The 21,524-nt window shown below is 42.5% G+C and overlaps 1 protein-coding gene across 3 annotated transcripts in view; it reads right to left on the reverse strand.

Moving 5' to 3' along the window:
• The window catches only part of LOC125888058 (serine/threonine-protein kinase BRSK2), a 197,902-nt gene that overhangs the window by 22,682 nt on the left and 153,696 nt on the right, over nucleotides 1-21,524 (reverse strand). For all 3 annotated transcript variants that reach the window (XM_049575235.1, XM_049575236.1, XM_049575234.1), the window contains exons 5-9: nucleotides 15,939-16,055; nucleotides 10,790-10,823; nucleotides 10,620-10,688; nucleotides 8,659-8,805; nucleotides 2,632-2,663 (exon numbers count right to left, since the gene is read on the reverse strand). In XM_049575235.1, coding sequence (XP_049431192.1) covers nucleotides 2,632-2,663; nucleotides 8,659-8,805; nucleotides 10,620-10,688; nucleotides 10,790-10,823; nucleotides 15,939-16,055 — 399 coding nt within the window. The remainder of the gene's footprint in view (nucleotides 1-2,631; nucleotides 2,664-8,658; nucleotides 8,806-10,619; nucleotides 10,689-10,789; nucleotides 10,824-15,938; nucleotides 16,056-21,524) is intronic.

Raw genomic sequence — 21,524 nt, forward strand, 5'->3', positions numbered from 1 at the left:
CAGCTTCACAGGTATATATCTACACAACCCCCCTCTGCTTTTCTCTGCTAATCTATTTTCTCCCTCTGGTGAGCCCTGTGAAATGTAAACCCCATAGGCTGCTATTAAAATCATATCCACCTATCTATATGCTGTGAGCCTGTGAACTGCAACCGCAGTCCCACACAACCCCCACCCCTGTTTCACTATGTGCATATAAAGTTTGGTGGTGGGTGGTAATGAAAAATAAAAACAGGACCCTTGTTTCATCCCTCAGTTGCCACTTTATTAGGTCCACCTTGCTATGCAGTGTACTAAAACAGCCCTGCAATAAACCCCACCTTAATGAAGGTTATAAAGGTTGGATTTTTGTTCAAGCTGTTTTAGAAGGGTGTCGACCACTCAGTAAAAAGTGAGTCAAGTCAACGGCACCACAAGCTAAAGGCTCCAAAATGACCATAAAGTTGAGTCGACACCTCTCTAAACACAAAACACTATAACCTTCAGTGAGGCTGGATTTACAGGGCTGTATTAGATTGCAGTAATTTTAGCTAGGCGCACCTAATCAAGTGGAAACTGAGAGCACGCTTGTCCACTGGCCATCATTAGAGTTACTGGTGAGGAGAGTTTGGTGTTATCACATCAGCACCACAGCTCTGCTCAGACTGTATGAAAGCTCACCTATTAACACAACTAACAAACAATAGGAGTGGATGGCCTTCTTTTAATATGTGTGATGTGGAAAGATGGCTGCACATGATTCATTTTTACCCCCCACTGATGAGCTGCTTCTGGGGAAAAAGCCAAAAAGCCCCAGCTACATTTCAAAGACACCACCTCATTCATTCATTCAGACGCTCATTCATTCAGCCCGTCGCTTGGCCGGCCAGCCTGCCCCGCAGAGACAGGCAGCCAGGGAACTTCTTCACTGACAAAACTCACATTGCATTAGTCTTCTCTCCTAGCTCCTCTCTTGTCTCCTCTTGTTTCTTTTATCAGTCTTGCTGTCTGTTTGCATGATCTTTCAGTGCGTGACAGAAACCATAACTCAAGCCCTTCCAGGACTCACAATCCTCCTGCCATGATTCATCTTTTCTCTTGCAGTGAAAGGATCTTGGAAATCCTTTCAGAAAAATCTTCAAATTACTTTTTCAACTCTGACTTTTAACCCTTTGAAACCTGAGCCAATTGTCTTGATTTCTTTCAAAAACACAGGAAGAAGGCAGCAAGCAACTGAACTAGAAATTACCCAAAATTAGCAAAACATTTGTAAAAAAAAATGTTACAAGATTACCTAAAATTAGCATTAAAAGAGAGGTTAAAAACAACAACAATAAACAAGGAAATTACCTGAAAATGGGGCTAAAAAACAAAAAATACACACGCACACACACTCACACACATATATATATATATATATATATATATATATATATGTGTACATATACATACACACACACACACACACACACACACACATATATATATATATATATATATATATATATTTAATATATATACATATAATAGGTTTGAATATATAATTTTAATAGTCATAAATATAGTTTCCTGGACATTCATTCATTTTCCGTAACAGCTTATCCTGGATTTTGAGACATTTTCCCCTAATTTTTAAAAATTATTTTCTGTTTTTCTCTATTTTTAAAAAAATATTTTCTGTTTTCCCGTATTTTTAAAAAAATATTTTCTGTTTTTCTCTATTTTCAAAAAATATTTTCTGTTTGTCTCTATTTTTAATAATTGATTTTCTGTTTTTCTGTATTTTTAATAACAGACTTTCTGTTTTTCCCTATTTAAAAAAAATATTTTCTGTTTTTCCTCTATTTTTAATAATTGATTTTTTAGTTCATTTTCTTGCTCATTGTCATTTTTTCTTTCCCTATGTTTTCAAAAAAAAAACCATCAAACTGATTTACTCAGGTTTCAAAGGTTTAAAACAGTGATGATCTGTTTATTAGGGAGGATATCAGCCATTATAAATACCAAATGGTGTACTGGTATATTATACATAAAAAAAATGCTTCTGCCTCTCATTAAAAAACCCAGTCTCATGACCTCTGACATAACTTACTTTGACATACTGACATAATTTAATAATTTAAATGATTCAGTAATTTACCATCTTCTTTGACTCTAATGATGACACATTGGTGTTGAAACATTCATCTGTTTGCACCATTAAAGGCTGTAAATTCATCAGTGTGCTCCAGTCCTTTCTTTCCCCTTGATAATTTACGATGACCTGCCCCATAAATGTTCTCAAAAAAAAAAAAAAAAAAAAAAAATTATGTTAACTTAAAAAGGTGGGCACACCCCGTAATGAAAATTAAATGATGTCTACACTGAGGTTATGTGGGTTCATCCTTCACCACATCCCCGCATGTTCCCTCTCCCCTGCTCCCTGTTCAGTTGACCATATGCTGCACATCCTCTTTCATGCACTACCAATTTACCCCCACATCCCCGAGAGTGGAGTCATGCCCTGCTCAAATGTACTCTCGTGTACAGGGAGGAAACTCAAAGCCATTCATCATGCGCTCGCTCCCCTCAGGTCTACAACCCCTGCAGATGAGAGGAGAGGAGGGGAGAGGAGAGGAGGATGTTAAAAGGAAGGAAAGACAGTGTACTTACATGTACCATGTGTGCTTCTGGATCTGTTCTAACTGTAAAAGACATGACAGAAGAAACGGCAGGTTAGTACACGAGCAAAGCATTTTTGATTTGTATCTTTTTGGCACTAAGAAAATAATCACAGGCAGGAGAATCACTGAGGAAAAAGGTGAATACAACAAACATTCAGTCTTGTTCCCGTGTATAGAAACACTTGATGCAGAATGGCTTCAGTAAGCCCTGAGCTTACTGGCTTAATGGAAACACAATAGGACAATACGGCCAGATTGAACAGTGGAAGTAAATAATGAGGCCTTCAAATATTAATACTGCCAATGGGAGAAACTTATTGAGAAAAAGAGTGAGACACAGAGAGGTGCAGCAAGAGTATGAGAGAGAGAGGTGATACCGCTGAGCTATAAACAGAGAATATTATCTCCCTCGCACACACACTGCTGACCCTGCCAAGCCCTCTGGTCTAAAGGGAATCTCCCATTCTCATTCTCCTCCCATCTCTCTTGCTCACACAAACACACACTCTTGCTCTCTCAATACCACTCTTGTCATCACACTTTTTAATGTGGCCACTTTGTCACCGACACTGTCAACATGGTCTTTTGCCAACAAAGGAGACGCAGAAAGAGACAGAAACAGTGAGCAAAAGGGCAACAAAGGAAGATGTCTGTTAGAATGACTCTGCAGTGTTCCAACTGCCCACAGAGGAAAACAGGATCAATGTCACTGTCGGGACTTTTTAATTTGCTCATGCTGTTGTTGTGGAACCACAGGAGATACACATAGCAGCTCTAATTATTGTCACTTATTCAGAGGCTGAGGTCTTGGGTATGGGTCTCCATCAATGTCTCTGTGTTCCCACTGTCCCAGAGGATTTACCTCTGCGCTTCAGCACTGATGAATATCCTTGTGTGATATTAGTGCAATCACAGAGCAGGCCGGGGTGCGGTTTCTCGCTATAGGTGCATCTCGTCTGCCTCCGCAGAGGTCACGGTATTGACAGAGACACCCTGCCTGTCAGATACAGGCCAGTGGGTGACCTACTCTCTCCCACTTTTATTGAAGGCCTGGAGGCAAGAGACTGATATCACACGCAGGGTTGAAAGTGATGCGGTTTGAAATGCGGTATCACATCAATCAGTCTCTAAATGTGACAGTACCAATTCCAGCTGCTTTCACTCAGGCAGAGGAGGATGCTGCTGTAATTCTGCTTTGGCTAGGTGTGAGTATGTGCGCTCAGGTATGTTTTTATCCAAGCGCTGCATAAATAATAATTATTATCTGCATGTTCTGCAGAACAGAATATGAATTTTTGACATCTTACCATATTAAAATTATTATGGAACATAACTTTTTGGGGTAATTTTGGTTAATACCTCCTAGCATTTTAAGAACTAGGAAATAAAGGTGAAAAAAAAAACTGCTGTGACCTCACTCCAGCTAGATAAAGGGAACCTATTACGCTTTTCCTTATTTTCTATCACATATACAGTATAATGTGACAATGTCGGCTGTTCTTTATACACATGGCCAAAGTTTAAATCCCGAGGTTAACGTATGTAAAAGTAATCCACGTGACCAAAAACCTCCCTATAAGGTTTTAAAGTTTGAACAGGCTCAGTGGGTCGTTCAGTTCAAAAGCGACATTTGTGTAATACAGTAAACATGCTAACAGCGCTAACAATGGATCGGAAATGTGGTACAACATTTTCTGCTGACGCTATATCAAACAAAAGTCTGTCCTATTAAGTTTCTGTGAGCTGTATATTCACCATTTTTAAGCAGATGAGAAAAGATAATGTTATCTCAAAAGTTTCTCCTCCTCTGTGCTGCTGAATCACGTCTGCAGCTGTCTGTACCAAAGAGCAGTGTGAAACTCAAAAGCGCTGACTCCGCAGCAAAAGTACAGAAGTACACTACACAGCACACTGACTAGCAAAAATAAGACGAGTTGAAGCGATCTCAAGTCGTCTAAGGGGTCTCCAATTGAGGATGTGAGTGTCTAACTTTGAAGGTGCAGCCCTATTTTACAAAATTATCTGCCCCAGGCATGTTGCGGGAAGTGTTTACATTACATACACCGCTACATGTAGCTACATACTAACACCTGGGAAACATGTAATCTTAGTTGCAGATGCTGTTAATTATCGATTTCCAGTCATATTCCTGCTGGAACATGGGAAAAATTGGGAAAAAACTTAAGCCACCCAAGAGCGCAGACACAGAGGACCTGGAAACGCTGAAAAAGTGTACTGGGCTTCTTTGGGAGAGAGGTTTAAAGAGACAGGTGCTAAAATGCATTTTAGACAGAAGGTGAATACAGGTGTTCCAGCAGACAATATGAGGAAATAAAGCGTTGTTTGAACATTAAAGCATGTAAACATGGTTTAGTAGAAACCCCAAATACAAGTGTGAACCTAAAAATGAGCATAATAGGTCCCCTTTAAGGCTAGCTGATAAGAAACCTAAATCAACCACTTTTTCCTTCTCTGAAGTTGCAAAATTGGCTCTGTGGGCGGCTGTGGCTCAGAAGGTAGAACAACTATCTCCAGCTTCTCCAGTCAACATGTCGAAGTATCCTTGAGCAAGATACTGAGCCCCAGATTGCTCCCGATGGCTGTTCCATTGGTGTGTGTGAGTGTGTTAGAAACTGAGTAGCAAGTGGCACCTTGTATGGTAGCCTTGGCCACCAGTGCATGAATGTGTGTGTGTGAATGGGCGAATGTAACTCGTAGTGTAAAAGGTGCTTTGAGTAGTTGGCAGAAGTGAAGGTCCATTTACTCCAGCATCTTAAATATTGAGTTTTTTATACCACAAAAATAAGGAAGTAACTAAATCTAATAATGGTGAGATAGAAAGTTACAGCAGATAACCTGATCCAGCTAAAAGGCCTCGCAGAGTAACAGTAACGTCTCTCTCTGGTGGAACTCACGTGATTAACTACAGTGCCATTTCTCAATGAGACATTCAAACACACACACACTTCCTTTTATTTTCATTCCAACAACCTCTGCACTTCATCTGCGCCGTCCTCATGAATGTATTACATGTCTGTGATGAACTGCTCTTTAATATAATAAGCCAATCCTCTTCATTAGCCAGAGATCACAAGGAGGCAGATCTTTCCAGGGTGTTCATTTCAATAACGCTAAAGATGAGATGACTGTGTTGAGGTGGCTGGCCTGGTTGCCTCCGGGGCCCCCCGACTACACAGACAGGAAATGAAGAGAAAGGCTTTTATTGGGCTAAGCCCCTTAAGCCCGGGTACGTGCCCTCCCACTCAAGACTCTTGGGCCTCTGCTTTGTGTGTGTACTTATGTGCATCTACTAGAAGGATGTAATTAACAGGAGGTGGCAGTAGAAATACTGACACACATGCAGTAGCTGTGGTCTGATTATTACCCTGTCAATCTGATTCAACAAACTACTGTCAACATCGTTATGAAAAATAATCCCTTGCAAAAGAATGACATGTTCCCCTATGATGTCATTTCCACCCTTGGGTGTACCTGTCTTGTCTCTGACAGGGCGGTCGCCACTAAACTCCAAGAACGCTCAATCTAACAGGGCTATTTGACATTCAGCGAGGTTACAACACATCCCCAGAGCTCTGTTTGGAGCCCTCGTGCACAGGAAAGGTAGCATATTCTCTCCCAGCAGCTCCGTCTGTTTGTAACCCTTTTGTTGAGGACAGCGCTGGAGGCTGCCGGACATATCTGGGGGATCTCAGGGTGACCTGTCCTCGTCAGGCAAAGAGAACGGGAAAAATAAAGCATATATTGTACGTACAGCATACCAAAGAGGTGGGCTCTTTCAAGCTTGTGTTTCAACACCGCTGCTTATCTGAAGGCTGTACCTTAAGGATGTCAACTCTCCCGCAAATGAGCATCTCTGTCTTTGTAGCTTTCTGATCTTTTTTTTTTTCCTTGTGCCTTTCACGTTCTGTTATGTAAAGTCATTCTGACACTGTGAAAGATAGCTGAGGCACGGGGGAAATGAAGCATCAGCATCCACTTAAGGCTGGTGTCACCACATTTGCTTACAGGCAAGTGCATGAAAAGAGTTTTGTTTACTGCATTGATTCACAAAGACACCTGGAGAGCCTGGAGAGTGTGTGTGCATACGTGTGTGAAAATATTTTTTTTTCTATTTTGTGTGTGTGTGTAGACAAAGTAACTTGTGAGTCTGTATCTCTGCGGACAAGAACAAAGGGCAGCAGCATCTCGGTGTGAAGTCGGTACTTTCTTTTGAGATCTCTGACCACTTTCATTATTTACATTTCCCTTTGTCCACCTCTCTCTCTCTCTCCCCCTCAACCGGACTCTCTGCCCTTCGCATCCCTCTGTTCTCGCGCTATCCTCCAGCCACCTTGCCAAGGTGATCAGTTGCTCTGTAGAGAGGGACTGGCATTGTGATGAGTACACTAAACAGTGCAGAGGGAGAGTACACAAACAGCAGTCCTCTCCTGAATTCACATCCTGCACTTGAGGAGGAACTCAAACGGAATTGGGGATGAGGCGAGGCAAACACTTTTTGGAACACAGGGGAAGGAAGAAGAAACAAAGAAAAAGACGACGGCTGGCTTGGCAGCGAGTTGCTATTAGCCACTTTAGTTTGAATGCTTATCTCTGCCATCTTGCTTTCTCCTTGGAGCATTGCAAGTTTTCCCAGCTTGCTGTGAATCTGCAAAATAATGATTTCCCCCTCCTAACGCACACCTGATGTGTCTGGGTTTCTCTTTTTTTTTTGCTGTCTCAAAATACATCTAAATGTGTTTTGCTTCTTCTACAACATCATTACTAAACAGAACTAGTCGTGGACTATGACTATGAAATATTCAAAACAGATATAATTCAAGTCTTATTGATTCCCTGGGAATGTATGAATTGTGCATAACAAAGTGCAAAGACTACTGTGTACCCTCATGTAGTATTAAATCACATCGTACATACCGCTAAAGAATAACATGCATTTGAGATGATACTTAAATATTAGTGTGCAAAGGCAGCATATACATACCCTTAGAGATATATGTAATAAATACACCCACAGCCACATGGCTATTAATCACATAAGGGTGTAATGTCCCTTCTCAATCTATTTATATATATAGTAACCTCCTCTTTACTGCTGTAGCAGCCATCACTCTTTTGGGAAGGCTTTCTGCAAGACTTTAGGTTGCAGGGTTTTGCTCCCATTTAGCCAGGTCAAGCTCTTCATTACATTATTTCTTTTTGGGCTTCCTTTCCCAGACAACTGCCCCAAAGTTGAAAACTAGTGTCTAAAATATCATTGCATGTTGTTCCATAAAGAGGTAAGGGCCCTGACACACCAAGTCGGCTGTTGGTAGGCTTCTATGAACCTAGTTTTTGCAATGTGTCCCACACCATTAGCACTAGTTGGTCGCTGTTTGCTTTTTTGGATCTGATTCAGTGTTTTGAATCAGCGTCAGTGACAGCAAAGCCTATCAGGGAATAAAATCACTCTGATTGGCAGTTCAGCTCAGTGCATGAGAAGCAAAATGGAAGTGAGGAAAGTAAACAAACAACTATAGTCAAGAGGGCATGAGATCAAAACAACTTGTTATCTAAGGTAAGATAATTTTTTTTAGCTATTGAACTCTTCAGCAGAAACAGTTTGTTGTTACAGTTCACTGGCGCACAGTAAATATGTTTGTAAATAAGCATGTAACTGACTAATTAGCTTTGGGAATCCATCCTGTTGGTCCTCTGATTTTCCCATTTTAATGACGAATACAGACTACCGCCGCCTGATGCTATGGAGAGTTATTTCCTCTCCACACAGGCGCAGAGCGCACATGCCAGTTGGCCACTGGCTGTAGCCTTTGCAGTGTGTTCAGTGCAACTTTTTGGCTGAGGCAACATGAGGGGACGCAACAGTCGGCTTTCGTCGCCACTAGTTCTTTGGTGTGTCTGAGCCTTAAGGGGCCACAGCCCAAGACCAAAAGCACACACAAGTATGTAAACATAATTACAATGGCTTACTATAATCCAGTTTCTTAATTGAACTGACCGTTAATCTTTTGGTGGCATCCACTTCGATCATGCCACGGAGGAGGTTCTGACAGTCTGGAGGGATGAAGTGTGGCATGTGAAACACTCCCAACTTCACCTTCTCTAGCAGATTCCTCAGGTTGTCATCATCGAACGGCAGGGCACCCTGGGGAGTCATAGGAAAGGAGCAGAGTGAGAAAAGGGAATAGAAATGGTGAGGATTTAGGAATTAAAAACTAAGCAGAGAAAAAACTGTTTGCGCTTGTAGTGTATTATGATCTACTCTGAAACTTTGGAACAGATGACCAGTAAGGGGCCCAGGTTCTAAATTATATATGGTCAGGGTCAAGAAGGTATTTATGGCCCAGGTCAAGGTTTGGTGAAGTCCAACTAGAATATTTCTCTGTCGTCTGTTTGACTTTGTCTCACATTTCACAAACATCACCAGTCTATATAAGCAGGGTTTTTGGGGCTGTTATTCAGAGCAGTTCACATTGGCTTTGAACACTCTCCAAGCAATCTAGATTTTTTAATGGCAGCATTAGAACAAAAAATAAGCCTTCATCCGATCGAGGGCAGAAAAGAAAAAAGCAAGAATATGAATGACTAACAAGGCTCGCCAGGAGAAATGAAACTGCATTTTGAGTCTAAATCCTGCACGACTTAAAGAACAGGCTTGCTTTCTCAACTTGTTCAGCTCTCCAATTAGAGCATTATGCCCTCAGCCACAATGCAAAATAAATAATAAACAGCGGTAAGCTGAAAACGGGGCTTTTCTAATAATTACCCAGCTTTCTCATTTACCTCGTTCATTTAGCATTCCCTCATCAGAGTCATTTATCAGAGCGGGTTGACACCTCGCAGATGTGGCTGTTTGATGAATGACAACCTCCACAAGACAAGATGGAGGGGGAGAGAAAGAGGGAAAGGGTGAGAGAGACAGAAAGAAAGACTGAGAAATGAAGAAAGGTAGAAGGGGAAAAAAAGAAGGGGGGGCAGGCTTTTGTAACAGATGATCTGAGCGCAGCCTAACTGCTGGGGAGTATGCGTGTCTCCCACAATCAGACAAATGGTTATCTCGCAGCCAGACGACAGGACGAAACAGGAGAAAGACAATATACATCTGCAGTCAAAAGGCGTCGGGGAAGAAACTTTTGTTTGGAGCAAGAGAAGTGCGGTCACGATGTAGACAATGGTAAACAACATCAGCTTTACGCAACACAAGAGTACAAGGGAGACTGTCCTTAACACAAGTACACACACACACACACGTACACACACACACGAGACAGAGAGAGACTGAGTGAGGGAGAAAGAGGCAAAAACAAAGACAAATACGCAGGGCCTGTGGCCAAAAGCCGCCCTGTCAGCGTTGGTATTTATTTTGGGCTCTCTTCTTTCAGTTTGGCTGTATGAATTATTCATGGAGCAGGAGTGTGTAGGAACTACAGTACAGCTGTTGATGAAACAAAGCTTCAGGGCTGCATGGCTGGGGAACCACAGACATAATGTAGCTGGAGAATAGACCTGATTATGGATACAGCGTTGTGTGTGGATACAGGATAATGAATAAAAAGATGCCTCTATTCTCTGATCTTTCTGTTGCGCAAGAATTTCAGCTTGAGGGCGTTTCTGAAACATTTTTTTCCTCAGTAAGACCTTCTAAATGAAAGGATTTGGAATTTAACTCCCTGAACCCTGAGTTTCTGTTTGAGGCTCCGTGGCGGGTTCAGGCTCCATCTTCTCATTCCATTAGGGTCAGCGTTGAGTCAACAGTGAGAGTGCAAAGTTGGGAATGTCCTGTCGCAAGGCTGACTTGCTTTCTACTTTTGAGCAATTACAGCTGGTGGAGCGGCTAGTCGTACTGTTTGGCTATAAATGGGAGGCCGCACTTCATGCTTTGCCATATTTCTTTGGAGAATACGAAACTGTATGTCAGTCCAATCGCCATCACTTAGTAAAGAACAAGCTGACACTCACCACCAACAGGGCAAAAAGAATGACCCCACAGCTCCAGACGTCTGCTTTCCTCCCGTCATACTTCTCTCCCTAAGGACGAGAGAGTGTTTGTTAGGGCAGAGTGTAAGGGTTGGTTAAAATAAGATGATGGACTATTAAAAAAAAATATGAGTCAGTGAAAAATGACTCACCCTGATGACCTCTGGACAGGCGTAGTGTGGAGATCTGTTGGGAAAACAGAAAAAAAGTGCATGAATTCAGGAAATAACACAAGGAAAGAAGGAAATCTAGGTTATTTAAGGACTTCTCCGTTTGTATTCCTGTATTGCAGAGTAAGTCTAGGTTATAAAACCATGACACAACACACATTAAACAGTCAAACACCACTGCATGAAAATGTAAAAAGAACAATTCAGGCAGACAATAAATGTCTCAAGTGAGCATAGATCAAGATGTGCTTTGGAAGTTTAGACGTCCCGAGGGTGTTTGGATGTCCTCCTGCTTGCTCACTCAAGGGCATCCTCTCACAGCAGACAGTGAACAGACCCCACTAATCTTTACTGCACCTGGATGGGCTGACAGTAAACCCAATGACTAGATTGACACATCAATATCGTATGAAGATTTATGGAGCTGCTCCGTAAAGCCACTGGCTATGAGAAGCTGTGGAGCGACTTGTTATTCTATACATACAGTGGCGCTTTTGCAGCTCTTTGACATTGCCAAACTCACTCCCTGGAAGTAAAAAGAAAAGGAGTAGTGATAATCCATGTTTTGCAAACCAAAGACCACTTTAGCTACAGGATGTTTATTTGTTTCACTGATTTTGGGCAACGCTCTGCTCATTTTTCAACATGCCTACGTGTGACGGCGAACAGAAAGCAAATCAGGCACCTGTCTCCCCAAACTTCTCAGCCCGTGCTGGTGATATGATACGTCCTCCGCCTCCTTCTCCCGCTCACTCTAATCTAACACCGGGATATTTGGCTCTAATGAGAGACTATCTGAAGTCTGTAAACATGGCGCCCATTAGCTTGGCTGTTGTCTTGTGTGCTCATGAATACCAGCCCTGACGGCGCGGCTCCCTCTGGCTGTCAAAATACTGGCCGATAACAAACACTGCCGCCATGTCGACGGGGGAAGCTCAAACACGAGCCTATGCAAATACGGAACCTCCTGATTGCAAGTGTCATAGTGCATTATGCAGATGAGTGGGGAATGAAAATAAAAAACAAGCCTGAGATTTGCACTAGTTATGCCTCATGAGTGCCACCGCACACGAGCCACAGCTGGAACCAGCGTGAATATAAACTAATTATTTGCAGGGGCTTTAGGTGGCAAACACAGAGTGAAGGTAAAGACTGGAATACATGCATCTGAGCTGAATCCTAATTTGCCAGTGCTAGAACACTAAATCAGTCAGCCATATCATCTAGAGGATATGTTTAGAAGAGCTCACCTCTCTTCTACTCTGACCTATAATTCTATGGCTTACTTTCCATGTATGCCCACGTATGTCTGCTTTTAAACTCCATACTTGATAATCTCCTCACTGTTGGACTTGTTAAAACTTCCAAAGTCATGTGGCAAGGGTCCATGAGTATTCATGACTTCCTGCTGTGCCTTACCTGCATTTAATGGCCTAACTTAATTAAAGGTGTATATAAAGTTCATTTAATTTTAGCGTAGCTTACCACATTAAAATTCTGGCCACATATAAAAACCAACACATCATGAAATATATATCAGGTTAAAAAAATCCCTTGCTGCTCATACCAGAAGTTCACACTATAGACTAGGATACTAAAGATAAATAGAGAGCTGTGAGAGCCACTTCCCTGCAACCAGAGTAAAAAATGCAGCCTTTTGAAGAACAGTTGTGCGTGGGTTGACATAACATCAGTCTTTTCTTGCTCATTTATTCTCTCAACCTAACACTGCTAACATCACATAAATAGCATTAACAGACGGAACAGAAAATTTGGCATTATTATTCCGAGGGCAACAAATAGCAGTGTAGTGGGACAGAATGCTGCTCTAAGTGGTTTGCCCGACAGCACGAAGACAGAAAACGCATTTGGTTAAGGACCTGAGATTGTACTCAAGCAGACGGCTGAAGTGGGGAAACAAAAAGGATAAAGATGCATGAAAAGCTCTCTTTATCTACAAGGGCCTATCAGTGTCAGACTGTTTGCAGAGAGATGTCTGGACCAAAAATGTATTCATAAGTTAACCGCAAGATTATACACAGCACATTGCCTACAGTTTGCACGATGAGTCACATGAGCTTGAGAGATATGAGGTCATATGGAGCAGTGAAAAAAATCAGCAGTATGGGCTGGCAGTATTGAGGAAACACTGAGATATGTGGTTGTCTTTATGAAAATTCATCTTTTTGAGCCAAATTTGTGCGGCTCCTGACTGCTTACGAGATAATTTCCTTTCATCAATCAAAGCAACAGAACTGAACAAACAGCAAGCGCTGATGAACTCGCAGCTGGGCTTACAACAGAGAGAGAGAGATTGTGCGCGCCTTCCTGGATCCATATTTGTACGTGCTCGTCGGCGCCTCCGCTCATCTATATATGTGTGTGCATGTATTTATGTATGTGCTACGAGGCTCCCCCTACTCTACCTGTGGCGAGTCTCATCTTCACTCAGCTCCATTACCCGTGGCAAATGGAATACATTTGTGTCAGACGGCTGCATGGTGAGAGGGGGCCAGATAAATGTGTTTAATTAAAAACTGTCATATCTACACTTAGAGATGGGACAGTCAGAAGAGCATGAATAATCAATAACCACGCATACAGTGTATGGCGCATTCACATGTATTAGGCAAGACACACAAACTTCCTGTGAGACACACGCTCGCACACACATACGGAGCGGGATGCGATGATGGAGCTGTAGCTGAGTGGAACGAAAACTGAACTACTTTGACTTGGGCTGTGTGTGGGAGTGTGGGAGTCTGTGCCTGCATCTGTGAGACAGCTCTGTGTTCCCACCAGCAACAAGTACCTTTAGCACTTTGCAAACGTATGTGGGGGGACTAAGCAGATGCACTGCACCTGGATCTGGATAGCAGCACTGCTCAGAGTGGGAGCAGAACGCAATCAAATATAGATACAGCTGGTCCACGGGATAATGCAAAAAGCTGAGTAAGAGCTGTCGCATTCTGCGGCCTTTCTAGGAAAAGGAAACACATCAGCGTGGTCATCATGGGCTGCAGAGTGACTCAATCTTGCACATTTTACTTGCAGATAGCGATGCACACTGCTCTCACTTGGCTTGATTTCTACCGATGAGTCATGAGAGCTTAAGCACTGCGCTACTGCTGGAAAAAATTATGCAACAGTTTCAGCTGCATGCTTGTGTGCGCGCATGCACGCGCTTAAATGTGCATGCGTGTGAGAGGGAGTCAGAGACAGACACAGAGACGACCAAACAAGCAGAGGACAAAGGGTCCAAGAGGTCAGGGATGAACTAAGCCTCGCCGGCTCTGTGTGCGCATGAGTGTTTGTGGAATTGCGTGTGTTCAAGTGTGTGTAATTTCAGTTGTGGCTGATTTGGAGGTATAATCTGGACAGAATCAGGTCTGAGCTGGGGACAGATGTCACAGTGGCCTCTCTATCTCCTCGCCCTGCACGCAGTGTCATGTGTAGCCACAAAGCAGAGACTCTCCCCAAGACATCCAGATCACACAAAAATACCCCATGATTTACATCTACTGGACTGATTTAGAGTCTGTCATATGCCGTTCTCACTGAACAGATATTTTTCTGAATCTACAGATGACACACATTAAAATGGCCCTGTTCAGACTGCTAGCCAAAACCTTTATTTGCATATCCAGATTGTATCCAGATTAATTTTATGAAGTTTGGACAGCAGTAAAAACCCATGAAATGTGATTTGTGCAAATCTGATCCAAACCACATATGGAGGCAGTTTGAATTGGGATTTCAATCAGATTTCTACAGATGAGTCTCAGTTCGGCCGCTCTGGCTGCTCAAATCTGATTTCAAAGTGTCTTTGAACATAATGCACAACGCTGATGTCAAATCCAGAGTGTTGAGCAGATCCATGCTGCTACTAGCAGAGCACTAAAGAGGACAACATGAGGAACAACAGTCCGTGGACGAATGCCAAAATAGTTTGCGGGGTGAAATTATGGACCTCCATTTCTCATGCTTCTCTGTTGGAAAGCAAAGTCACCAGCATTGCTACATGGTTACTGACACCCACGTCTTTACCACAGCAACCCAGGCAGATAGGCTGGTGATATCCGGACACGAATATGATCTGATTACCTGCAAATAATAGTGCACACAGTCTGTCTTCATTATCTAATTTGAGAGACAAATCTAATTTGCCTGTGTGACCCCCTTCATTATTTTAAGCTCCAAATTGATTTTCTTTTTCCGTGTGTGCCAAGTTACGCATAATCTTCACAGGAAGCCCTAAAAATCACAAATTTTGAAATGTTCTTTTCGTGTTTTAACTTGTGAACCCTGCCTACTAAGATTGATCAAAGGCTCGAGCTCCACTAGCTGAGCAATCCTGTTTTACTTCGGGCATACAAGAGTTCATTAAGTGGAAAAATAAAACAAAAAATTGGCTGTGCTTATGTGTTGACATCTCATTTCCAGTGTGAACTTCAGGCAATGAAAGTGCTTGGAGAACAACTTTCTGGACAGCAGTGAAATCTTCCTGTTAATCCATGCTGTCATTGAGTTTATGAGCCCAGCACTTAAAAGTAAACCATCATCAACTGCTGCTTTTATTGACAGACGTGACCCTGTGTGCTGTTCACTATGCTTCAGGGTTAAATAAAACACACACCCACAATATGGATGACCATACTGGAAAGACTTTGAAAGTGACTTTTCCTGCAAGAGAATTCATTACAGTCGTTGCGGGATTGATGGGCCTGGCGTGGTCGTGACTGCCGGATCATAAAAACCCAGCGTCAGATATGAGGAGACGGAGAGCAGTAATGTGTGTCCGTGGCCCTGGCCCTGCTCACAGCCAGATAGCACTCTGTGTGAGAGACGCCAACCGTCTCTCCTCGAGAGATCAACACCACACGATAACAGAGGCTTTGAGAACGCGGCACCTCGCAGAGGGCTTGATAGCTCCACTCATCATCCTCTATTGCTTCTCCACCCTGCTCTCCGTCTCTCTCTGTTGCATACCAGCAACTCCATGCGCCCTCCAACTACGACCTATTTTTACCTTCGGGACATTCTTAGAATCGTCTAAATTGCAACCCCCAGAGGATGTGAGTCAGACATTGCATCAGAAAGCGTGCATCACCATGATTTCTGTATCGCTTACCCGCAGCTGGTTTCCAGCAGACTGTCGCCGACCTGAAGGGAGGCCATGCCAAAGTCTGCTATCCTGATGTTGTTCTTTTCATCTAGCAACAGGTTCTCAGGCTTCAGATCCCTGTGGCTGAAAGAGACAGAAACATAAAACAGTTAATGAAACATGAAAGAGCTCATCATACGTTTTTTAACTAGTAAAACTGAGGAGAAACTAAAGGCATGCTGCAAACACCTGCAGATAAAGCCTGGATCAACATCCGCGCAGGCAACTGTGAACAACACAGCATCTTAACCTGTTACCGAGCGCCCTTCTCCTCTCTGCTACACCTCTCTCTTTGATCCGTCCATGCTCAAACTAGGGGGCCCCCACTTCAGCGCCGGGCTGGTACGAGGTGTGACAGCCCCCTGCTGTGTCCTTTTCTCCTTCTGTTTCCCTCTCTCTTCGCCCTCCCATCCCCGTCCTCTCATCTCCCAGACAGCCACCAGCAAACAGGCCGACCAAAGGGCGTTAAGGGGAGCCGACCGCAGAGGTGGTGTTCATTAGCTGCCATTCATTACCGCTAAGCACAGCGAGGGGCATAATATCCAGCGGACATCATCTACCTCCTCAAGAAAGACCATTGAGAGGAAGATCTTCGTTAGATCACGTATGCCGTTGCTGTGTCGGAGGTTAAAATCTCAATTTTGTTGAGTGACTGTTCAAAAGCAAAGTAGCATTAGGGCTTTATCGTGCATTTAACATCTCTTCCACGGTCGAGGGTTGTCTCACATCATACCGTGCTTTTCTTGTGATGTCTACCGGGGGTGAGGGAAGCACCACGTGGGCATGCACTGATAGCTATCCATCTTTCTTCTCTGCATTCTTACATACTGTATGTGTATACTTGGTTACCTCCCTCTACGCTTTTTGTAATCAGTAGGAGAGTTACAGAGCCACAGGGCTGTCAGGATGTCATGAACTAGACTTTCATCTTCTCTTTAGACTAATGATAGAAAGGGGAGAGGAGCAATAGCTGGATGCATCCGCCTTTGAAGAGTGCCTCATCACAATGGACGTTTAACCTTAGATGACATCAGCTGCTGTACAACTCGTTTTCCTGTCCTGAGGGATTAGCTGTCAGCTGGTTTGTTATCACGCTGGCAGTCTCTGTGATCCCTGCTATAATTGAAATAAAACACAGATAGCATCTAAAACAGTTCTCCCCAGGCTAAAACCTTTATCAATTCACACAACCAACCATCATCTGGCAGTGATGTCAGGCTCCTGACATCACAGAGTTAGTCTTTTAACTAATACCATCAAAGCACATGAGGAAGGAACAAACATGCTCAGGCGCTACCAGTGTGAGGTTGTACCGGACGTCTCCCTCTGTTCCTGCTGGCGTCTTCGTCAACATGCCTGATTAAATAATGCTTTAAAAAATAATGTCTCTCCCGGCATCTAAATGTTTCAGACAGCTGAAAGTTACAAATCACTTGTGACTGGAGCTTAAACATGACAGAAGGTCAAATCGTAACTTTGTAGACACAGGGACCAGGAGACAGGCCCAGAAGGATGGTAAATAATTTTGTGTGACATCAGTGACAAAAGACACAGCAATGACAGCGCTGATTGTGCCAAGTGTGCACAACAGTATGCAAACATCGTTTACTATTGAAATCATAGCGGAGATAACCCACCGATCCTAACGGACCCCAATCATAGAACCACGGCCTCAACAGAGTCATAAATATCTAAGTACTCTCCAACTGTCAGCCTCAGATGCAAAAATGCACACTAAATCATTACCTAAAAGGCCCATAAACGTGGCATTAACATTGTGTAATCACAAGCCTATCATATGTAAAACACAAAGAGCCAAACCTCAAGGGACCGATCTGCGAAAGAAAGAAGGCAACAGCGTATTTATCCACCGACAGCATCAAGAGGACAAATTGCATCTGGATGCTTTATTGGTTGTCAAGACCTTGGTATCCATAATAGGACATTAAACTGCCTCTCTGACACATTAGGCTGCACTTTGCAACTGTAATCTTGCTCACACAGCAGGCCTTGCAGCAGGGATATCTCGGCGTTGCACTCATATGTCATACAGGAGGAGACGCTGTTAAACGAAATCCAACAGCTGCAATGAGCTTGAATGTAGCTGCAGTTTATCTTCTCGGAGATTCGGAAGCTGTGCGCTGCTCGCGAGTCTTGGAGGGATGCTTTTTTTAATAAAATACTCTAAATGTCATGAGTGCATATTGTTTTTTGCACAGGTGTTTTGTGCAGGAAATGAAAGAATATAAATGTTAGTGCAATGCTCGACCCATACAAAACACAGCACAGAAAAATAAAAACACGAAAGGAAGGCTACAATTTAAGGCCGACTACTGTCATTCATTATAGCTGCATATATATTTTAATGCATGCTACCTTGATCTGTGGCACAGGCCTCACACTACGCTCCTATGATGCCGTTCAGTGTAATTTACAGGGCACATATGCGTGTCTACATGCTGTCTGAGCAAGGTTTACACCCCACTGGGGTTGTTAGACATGATTCTTGCAATTTAACACCAAGCTCTTAATTGCCTGTGATCATTTGCACATATCATGCTGATATGTTCTGTTTTACACAAGGTTGGGTCCGTCCTCTTGGGGCTCACATCCCTATAACATCCCAGACGTGTTTATGATGATGAGCGGTTTTCTAACTAAATTCTCCAGCCTGAGGAAAACATACTTTCCCCATTGTGACACATTTGACATTCACTATGTTTAATATTGCCTCTCGTTAAGCCTGCGTTAGCGCACCGAGATATGTGGCGCTAATTAGCTAAACCGGAACACTTGAAACTAACACTAATGGCTCAAATGCATCTTTCTGACATATTAACATGCCTGGGAAGTAGCACACCTGTTTTTGCATTTTCATGAAGTGCTAAAGCTATCCCGGCACCATCATTGTTAGCTGAAGTGGGGTTTTTAACCATCGTTGGGAGCTGAAATGCACCCATTTAGCCTCCAGCGCACCTCTGTGTCATCCTCCTCTTTCTATCTTTGCTTTTTTTCCCTCTAAAACTTTTTTTAGGCTTCTGTTGACCCAATTAGAGCGAGAGACCAAGCACATTCACTGAAAATGCTTTAGGCTAATATTCTATCGCATTAGCAAAGGGGGACAATATTCTGGCTGCTGACTTCGATGTGCTAGGCACAATCGTTCATTAGCCGGTGGGGTTAATTGTGTATTAAGAGCAATGAGGGATGAGAAAGATAAAGTTGTCTTTTTTTTCCCCGTGTTTTGCTGTCTAATGAAATTGCTGTTTTTTGTATTTTTGCTTCAAGCAAGTGACTGGTGAATGTGTTTTGCTGTTTTATTATTCTGTAGTTAATGTCTTTTTCTGCTTCAGAGTAAGTGATACCACGTTTGGAACACAATTTGTTCAAGGTACAGATATGAAGCAAGGCCAGGTGTGTTCAAGGTACTCACATGATGTCACAAGCACTAATAAATTAAAGGTTTATATTCAGCCCTTCAGAAAACTTGTAATCTAATTTTATTATGATAATAACAAGGAAAGGACGAATAAGTACAATTGCCTGAACATGTCTTTCACCACACTACCCTAACAATATTAGCATTTTGGCCACAGCATAACAGCTACACGAAGAAATTACTTCAAGACAATTCGGTAACAGATGATTAAACAGCAAAAAACTAACGGCTGTAACGTATCTAATAGCTGATGCTACTTTGCAGCCCCCTGCTCACAAGAACATACACCATTTTATTGAATTGTCTCATATACTGTAAAATTTCACTTAATAGCCCCGGGCTATTACTTGCTTAAATCACTGAATTCAAATAGGCTTATATTTGGGATCGCCTTTAATTAAATATTATAATTAAAATGAGATATTTTTCCACTTAAATATTACTTTGAAATTAGGCTTTGAATAACATATCTATTGTGAATCATTCATTTGATCTAGCTCTGACAGATGGGAAATCAGAGAGAGAGTGAGTTTTGACACTTGTTTTACAGCACCCAGCATACTGACACAACACCACTTTATCTTGGTAAAACAATATTCATGGGGCATCGGTGGCTTAGTGGTAGAGCAGTCGCCCCATGTACAAGGCTGTTGCCGCAGCGGCCCGGGTTCGACTCCAGCCTGTGGCCCTTGCTGCATGTCATTCCCTCTCTCTCTCTCCCCCTTTCACACTCATCTGTCCTATCGATTAAAGGCTTAAAAATGCCCCCCAGAAAATCATAACTTGGATTGATTTTTATGAAAAACCCCTTTGATTCTTTTGATCAGTGGACCCTGGCAGACTAAATGAATATGACTAACTAACTGATTAAACCTGGAATGGACACATATTCTGACTTTCTGACAGCTTCAGTGGAAGGGGGTCACCGCATGTTTTTTGGTCATGCTGGTAAATCTGAATGAATTACTGCATTCTTTGGTGCACATGGTTTCAGTAAAATGAACTGAACAATTGAATTGCGGAGAATCTAACAGAGTTAACAATGTAGCATCTCCAGGTTGACAAAAGTTTAATTACTTTTTAAGCATTTATTTCTGTTTGCAAGTCTCAACAGCTATCTAACCTTAGCTTAGGTCTGTAACCAACAACCGGGTTTTATACATCCAAAGAACTTCTATAAAATGAGCTGCTTGGCAACAAGATCAGGCGTTTAATTGAGACAGGCCTTTATTTGTCAAAATGGCAGCCAGACCCAGCTAGTAAAAAGGACTAGGCTTTTAATTGAAGTGTTTTCATTGTTTCTAGTGACAAATATTACAGAATCATATTTAGTGGGCTTCCAATGCTACCGAAAAGCAACAATAAGAAACAATCAATGGTCACTGAACAAGTGTCAACTAACATTGTCCATTGCCAAAGCTCTGAATATTGTCCAAATGTCTTATGTCAACAGTGATTTCCTTTAAAGGAACAGTGCGTGGGATTTAGTGGCATCTGGTGGTGAAGACTCCAGATTGCAACCAACTGAAACATGTGAAAACTCACAGTTTAAATTCCTTTATTGTTCATTGCTAAGAAGGTGATCCTAACCTGAATGGCCCTATCTAGACCTAGAGTTTCGTTTGTCTGTTTTGGGCTACTGTAAAAACATGGCAGCGCAACTTGGCGGACTGGATGGAAGAGGACCTGCTCCCTATGCAGATATAAATGGCTCATTCTAAAGAAACAAAAAGTGCAACGATTCCTATTTTCAGGTGCTGATACACCAAAGAAAACATACTTATACATTAAGTTCCATTTCAGCCCATGCATCCCCCTAAATCCTACACACTGGACATTTAATATGTGTGCTAGTTAGTCAGTCAAAGAATAATTTCAGATACAGCTATTTTTTTCTGTGAGTTGAAGTTCCATCATATCACCTTTGGTCAATTTGATCTCACATCATCACCATGACCTTCAAAGTTTACCTGAATAGCTACGGTACAGTACTTAGTGCTTCTTCATACTGGTGTCCTTCACATTTCTCCTCTCATATTATTTGCATTTAAACTGGATTAGAATTGAGAGTGAAGGACAAAGCTATCTTTTACACACAAGATTTGCCTCTCCAG

This window comes from Epinephelus fuscoguttatus, linkage group LG4 (genome assembly GCF_011397635.1).
Source record: "Epinephelus fuscoguttatus linkage group LG4, E.fuscoguttatus.final_Chr_v1".
NCBI lineage: Eukaryota > Metazoa > Chordata > Actinopteri > Perciformes > Serranidae > Epinephelus > Epinephelus fuscoguttatus.